Here is a 7,184-nt window from a genome sequence, read left to right as displayed (position 1 = left end):
ACTCGCTCATTTCATGTTGGCGATTCAAAGTCCGTCTGAATTTCCTCATCGTCCGTCCACTTGTTGTAACTTCTCTTTTGGTCCATTTTCCGAATTATCAAAATACAAAGCTTGTGGAAATTAAATGAGTTAAATATTGGCGGTGAACAGAATGTGGAAATGCTGCCAGTCTAATCCACCACTCAGCCTTCTCCAGCACACAGCCCCGCCTCTTAAAGTTCCTGGTAATCTGGAAAGTACTACCTCTGTAAGAGGAACTTCTTCGGGGTAAATTCGGGGCCGGGGGAGGGTCAGTTACCAGGGTAATTTTCGGTGGAAACGCACCAGGAACTTTGAAAGTTCAGGGTAATACAGAAAGTTCTTGAAAAAGTTCCTGCGGTGGGAAAAGGCCTAATGATATCAAGTTGGAATTTGAATTTTTTACATATCTGCTTGGAATATGACCAAAACATGGGCTATTTCTGTAATATAGTAATACACATAACTGGGGGATAAGAAATGGCATCTGGATACATTTCCCAAAGCTTTTAATTTGGCCGGTAAGCTACAGGGCCATTGGTCCCATTTTTTTTTTATATGGTAGGTCTTCAGTTTTGTTGCTATAAACTTGTTTGCTGTATTGTGTTTAAATGTGTCTGTTCAGTGTCCAAACTGCAAACAAAGTAACATTAGTCGACTCAGTTCCACTCGTTCCAACCTGATAATTTATACTGAATTTAGGAACCAATTAAAGATAACTTTGCAGTCCCCGGTGAGGAATGACCGCAGAACCTTCAGCCCAACACACATGCAGCTGTTAGTCATGTGAGTGTCACCTAAGAAAGCTGACTGGGAACTTTAAGGGACGGCTGAAAAGTTAGAATGAGGAAGTGCAAATTTAATGCTGCCTGGTTGGAGAAAAGATCATTTTGGACCTGGCTGACACAAGTGGAGGGGAACGTGTGTGAAGTTCACTGGGCCTTGTGCATTAAATCAGTTGATCTCGGAACAATGGGAATCAAGGCATTGGAGTAAAATAAATACATCTTCCTAAATTCTAGGAGTCTAAAATTTTTTCCAGTATGGCTGTGAAATGGGCATTAAATTCTGTTCTAAGTAGTCTTAAAAAGGTCTTAAAAAGTCTTAAATTGATCTTGTAGACACCTGTAGGAACCCTGTTAAAGTCACCTTCTATCAGCTGTTCAGTTTACATGTCAAACCCTTCCTTACATTTACAGATACAGGATTCTTGTGGTTCACTGGGTACCAGGTTAGGCCATGTACTAACTCTGAGGTTGCAGCTGAAATGACTGTGGTGGGTGACTGTGGTTGTTGTGTTCCACCAGATGATGGTGAGAAGCATCAACATTGTCCTGATCATCCTGTCACACCTGGAGCTCTGCATCGTCGTCAGTGTGGTTGTCCTGGGCATCAAAGCTCTGAAGAAGAGAGGAAGTGGAGAAACCAAGGTAAAGGAAGAAAAATAGAAATGAATTACTTACTGTTCCTTTAATGGACATTAGGCCTGTAACGGTACAGAAAATTTTAGGTTTGGTACGTTTTCAGTTTTGAAAGACACTGTTGTTGTTTTTTTTTCAGTTCGGCACGGGAAGAAACAAAACCCCTCAAAATGTCTTTAATGCATTTATTATGAATTTTTGAACATTTTCCCCCAATTTTTGGAGACAATAGAATGTAGGAAAACAGGAATAATATAATTCTGCTGCTATAAATCAAATAGAAAATAAAATAAATAAAATATTACTAAATGTATTTTAAACATTAGTATTGCACTTTTCCCTGAAAGGTAGTTTTGAACAAACAACAAAAATCAAATCAGTTCTGTCGGTTCACATTCTGGATAAAAATAACAACAACAAAAATTCCACATGAAGTGCAACATTAAGAAGAGGGCAAACTCGTATTCTCTTTTAACAAACTGAAGAGCAACATTGACAACAAAATTAACCAAATTATTTATTTTAGGATAGATAACAAACTGTTTAGGACACTGTGTGTATTTGTGTGTGTGCGTGTGCATGCGTGCATGTGCGTGTGTGTGTGCAGGGTGCAATTTCTCTAAAACACAGAGGGGGGGATTTTTTTTTTTTTTTGTTGGGTCAAGGGGGGGCATTAATACACCTCGTTTTGCGGTCCATAAGTAATGCTGGCGTGAAAGGAAAGTGAAACTTTACATACTTTCAGCGTCCAACTCCTGGGTTCTGTTCTTCTATTATACAGCGTGCCTGTGGGAGACAGACAGACTGACTGACAGACAGAGTGTACAGGGGTTGGACAAAATAATGGAAACACCTAACATTGTGGCATCATAGAAGGTGTTTCCATTATTTTGTCCAACCCCCGTAAGTGTTTGAGAACTACTGGACATAGGCGGTTGTCTTTCACCTGAACCCGAAGTGATCCCAAACAGGACTGTAATGATGGAGGAAGCTCTTCAGTCTCTTCCTTCCAGGTTGACATCATATTTGTTTGTTTTTTTTACCTTATATCAGATGATCTTTCATATTTCAGGTCAATGTGCGCTCCTTCAATATATCTGTGAGGAACTTTTGCGGATTTAAAGTTCTGCGCTGACCAATGTCTTTCATTACTTTTTCTTTTTCTCAACATACTGTGTCGTTTCAGTACAGCTGTGTACCAAACCGATTAGGTGTGTACTGAAACGGTTCAGTTTGGTATGTGTACCGTTACAGGCCTAATGGACATGTGTAAACATTATGTCCATCTTCTCTGCATTTTAACAAATTAAAATCATTAATAATTGCTTTCCATAAAATGTCAGACTCTTCCTTTATTGTACGTTTTACTGATATTTTCTCTTTCAGGAAACTGAAAATCCAGAGTTCTACAAACCACTGCTGAAGGACGTCCCCAGTAACCCTGCAGTCTAAACCAAATCTGCTTTATTATGGGCTGTAACACTGTGCATTTATACTTTATAAATTCAGTCAGTACTGCCTCTGTCTCTGTCTTTTCCTGCAGACTTCTTTGCGCTTTAAGATTTATGAGGGTAGAAATGTGCACCTTATCAAATTTGTTTTCTATTTTTGTCTGTTTCCCGTGATAACAAATGATTTTTACAAAATACAGAGAGGAACGGGCTTGAAGGAGGGAATCCAGTTGTTTTTCATAGTGGGGCTTTGCCACATATGTGTTGATAATATCTAGTTTAAATGTGGATATATGAATGTATTATTACTATATTACTGTATAGGACAATATAGAATATTATATGTATTTATATCATATATATATATATATATATATATATATATATATATATATATATATATATATATATACATATATAGATATAGATATAGATATAGATATATATATACACACACACACACACACACACACACACAGGGTGGGGAAGCAAAATTTACAATATTTTGAGGCAGTGATTGAAAGACAGTGTATGACCAATTAATTTATTGAAAGTCATGAGAATTTATTTGCCACGAGAAAATTTACATAATAGAAAATGTTTTTATTCTACGTGTCCTCCTTCTTTCTCAATAACTGCCTTCACACGCTTCCTGAAACTTGTGCAAGTGTTCCTCAAATATTCGGGTGACAACTTCTCCCATTCTTCTTTAATAGTATCTTCCAGACTTTCTCGCAATAGTTTTGCTCATAGTCATTCTCTTCTTTACATTATAAACAGTCTTTATGGACACTCCAACTATTTTTGAAATCTCCTTTGATGTGACGAGTGCATTCAGCAAATCACACACTCTTTGACCTTTGCTTTCCTGATTACTCATATGGGCAAAAGTTTCTGAAAAGGTATGGATAATAGTGTTAGGTATGATTATGACATGAATATATGTTTGGTTTCAAAACAATTGATGTAGTGCCTGCTGAGAAAAACAACTACATGTTCATTGTAAATTTTGCTTCCCCACCCTGTATGTGTATGTATATATATGTGTATATATATATATATATATATATATATATATATATATATATATTTTTTTTTTTTTTTTTTTTTTTTTTTTTGTTTGTTTGTATATATGTATATATATGTGTATATATATATATATATATATATATATATATATATATATATATATATATATATTTTTTTTTTTTTTTTTTTTTTTTTTTTTTTTTTGTTTTTTTGTTTTTTGTTTTGTCTGTCTGTCTGTCTGTTTTAGTTTTTATTAATATCTGGTAGGATAAGTTGTAAGTGGGTATTGTCACATTAGTGTATATAGGAAAAAGGATGTGTGATATTTTTATACTATTATTATTGTTGTTATTATTATTATTTTTTTTAATTATAATTATTATTACTACATTTATTTATTTATTTGTTTGTTTGTTTGTTGTTTGTTTGCTTATCAATCATTTTTTACCAGTACTTATATATATTTATTTTTATATATATTTTGTTGGTTGATTTTTGTTTTGATTTCACTGTCTACATGCTCGAAATAAAGATTTTATTCATTCATTCATTCATAACTTCATGTCATGTTTGTGCATGAATTGCATGTATTCTATGGAAAAACAAGAGTTCTGCTAGCATGTTCTTTAAAATACTTACTCTAAGAAATATATGTATCATAATATTGACTGTTTCTTTTACTGTTGTTGCTCTTTAACAGCCTTGTTACACTGTAATGTGTCGTTGAATTGCCTTCTACTTTGATAACGTTACACATTATTTCGATAAACTTCTGCAACATCACATTGATTTCCATCATTATTATTTCATCACATAATATTACTGAACCTAGATCTGACCAACTAAAGAACCCCCAGATCATATCACTGCTCCCACAGGCTTTTACTGTAGGCACTAGGCATGATGGGTATTCATGTCATCCACCTCTTCTCACCCTGATGTGTCCATCACTCTGGAACAGGGTCAGTCTGGACTCATCAGACCACATGACCTTTGTCAGCTGAAACAGTCTGAGCTTCATGCTCTGTATCAAACTAATGGTTGTTCAAGAAATGAGAACCTACTCAATTCATCAGTTAAAGGGTTAAAGAACTGAAACATATTAATTACTGCAGGAATTACCCAGTGGAAGGATCTGAACTATTTGTTTTATCAAATCCAGGTGTGGACTTCTGGCCCAGCTGTGAATCCTACAGGAAGATCAACTTTCCAGATGCAGCATTTTCCTCAAAACTTACAGCCTGTGTGTATTTTCCCTTCTGATGCCTGATCTTTGCTCAGTTAACATGTAAATCCTATGTAATCCAGACCTTAAGACAGCTGGTAATAGTTTAAAACAGGGGTGTCAAACATGCCCACCAAAGGGTCCAGTCTGGCCCGTGGGATGAATTCATGACCTGCAAAAATTACACTAAGATATTAAGGCAAGACAAGGTAGGTTTAATTCTACAGCACATTTCATGTACAAGACAATTCCAAGTGCTTTACGTAAAACATTAAAAACATTACAGCAGGGAAGCAATGAGAAAAAAAAACATGAATAGAAAAACAGATAAAAACTTTAAGCTTAAAAGAAACAGTCCAGATCTGAACTGATGAATTCAAAACTATTCAAATGCAGCTGAGAACAGGTGGGTCTTTAACCTGGATTTAAATAAACTGAGTGTTTCAGCTGATCTGAGGTTTTCTGGAAGTTTGTTCCAGACATGTGGAGCATAGAAGCTGAACGCAGCTTCTCCGGGTCTGGTTCTGACTCTGGGAACTGACAACAGACCGGATCCAGATGACCTGAGGGGTCTGGGGGGTTCATAGTGGTTCAGGAGGTCCCTCATTAACAATCATTTTAGTTCAGGTTCCACATTCAGACCAATTCAATCTCAAGTGGGTCAGATCAGTAAAATACTATTATAACAACCTGTAAATACTCACAACTCCACTTTTATCTCTCTGTAAATGTAAATATTTCCATATAATTTTCCTGTATTTACACTAAAACAAACCATCAGAAAAAATGTGAATAACCTGAAATGCCTCAGAGAAGTGGAATTGTTCAAATATTCTGCCTGTTACTAAATGTTTTGTGGATTTGTGTATAATATTGTTGCACTTATTTTTCTTAAGAAATTTTAGGTTCTTCATGTTCTTTACATTGTTTTAGAGGATAGTTTGTAGATTGTAGATTATTATTTTCTTGGTCCGGTCCACTTCAGACCGAGTTTGGCTGAATGTGGCCCCTGAACTGAAAGGAGTTTGACCCCCATGGTTTAAAATGTGGGTCTGAGTGGTGGTGGTTCTTACTAATGTTTAAGACGCTTTTGTTTCATGAAGGTTCAAGGACGACATTCACCAGGAAAAGTCAGCTCTTCCAGCTCACTATAACCAGTTGGGTGTTAACTTACATGGATATTATTTGCTGAACGCTTGAGCTTTACACAATGTCTCTGATATGTGTGGAACTTCCCAACCTCTGTCTTTGCTTTAACCCTCGGCCTGTCTTTCTTTCTTTCTTTCTTTCTTTCTTTCTTTCTTTCTTTCTTTCTTTCTTTCTTTCTTTCTTTCTTTCTTTCTTTCTTTCCCTGCAGGTGTGTTGCAATGTACATTTGTATGTATGTTTGTATACTGTTTTTGCTTTTTAACACTTCCTGTTTCCCTCTGTCCTCACAGGTTTGTACAAATATCTACATATTACAGCTGACAGATCACAGTGGATCTACAAATACAAAAGACATTTAGTAACAGACAGAAAATTGTTAAAATTGCACCTAATTTTCTTTAGACATTTCAGTTTATTCATATTTTTTGTTAAAGAATTTAACTGAGGGGTTTCTTTGCACTAAAAAAAGAAACAATAGGAGTTGTCATTATTTACAAGCATAATGTCTTTTTTTTTTCTTCATTAAACCAAGAAGAACATTTTCAGTCATTATTTATATGTTATTTTTTTCTATTATTTTACTTGAGATCACATTAAGCTGTATGTTATGGCCCCTGAACAAAAATGAATTGGACAACATTGACTGTTAATATCTTCAGTCATTTTTACATTTTGTAAATTCATCCCATGGGCCTGACTGGAACCTGTGGTGGGCCGGTTTTGGCCCCCGAGGCCGCATGTTTGACACCCCTGATCTAAAGTAAAGTGGGTTGATCAAAGGCTTATTAATAGTTTTTAGTTTTTTTTTTCTTTTTGTAAAGGGGTAGTTACTTCCGTCATAGTAGTTGCAGTACTGCACATTAACACTAGATGGCGCCCGCTAGAACAACA

At 35.6% G+C, this 7,184-nt stretch overlaps 1 protein-coding gene across 1 annotated transcript in view; it reads left to right on the top strand.

Annotated features, from left to right (window-relative positions):
- The window catches only part of LOC115435643 (membrane-spanning 4-domains subfamily A member 8-like), a 24,192-nt gene extending 21,035 nt beyond the window's left edge, over positions 1 to 3,157 (top strand). The window contains exons 6-7 of the mRNA XM_030158213.1: positions 1,326 to 1,448; positions 2,826 to 3,157. Coding sequence (XP_030014073.1) covers positions 1,326 to 1,448; positions 2,826 to 2,891 — 189 coding nt within the window. The 3' untranslated portion in view covers positions 2,892 to 3,157. The remainder of the gene's footprint in view (positions 1 to 1,325; positions 1,449 to 2,825) is intronic.
- Positions 3,158 to 7,184: the final 4,027 nt, after the last annotated feature.

This window comes from Sphaeramia orbicularis, chromosome 16 (assembly GCF_902148855.1).
Source record: "Sphaeramia orbicularis chromosome 16, fSphaOr1.1, whole genome shotgun sequence".
Classification (NCBI taxonomy): Eukaryota; Metazoa; Chordata; class Actinopteri; order Kurtiformes; family Apogonidae; genus Sphaeramia; species Sphaeramia orbicularis.
Note: the sequence above shows the minus strand (reverse complement) of the source record. Positions and strands in the feature narration are given on the sequence as shown.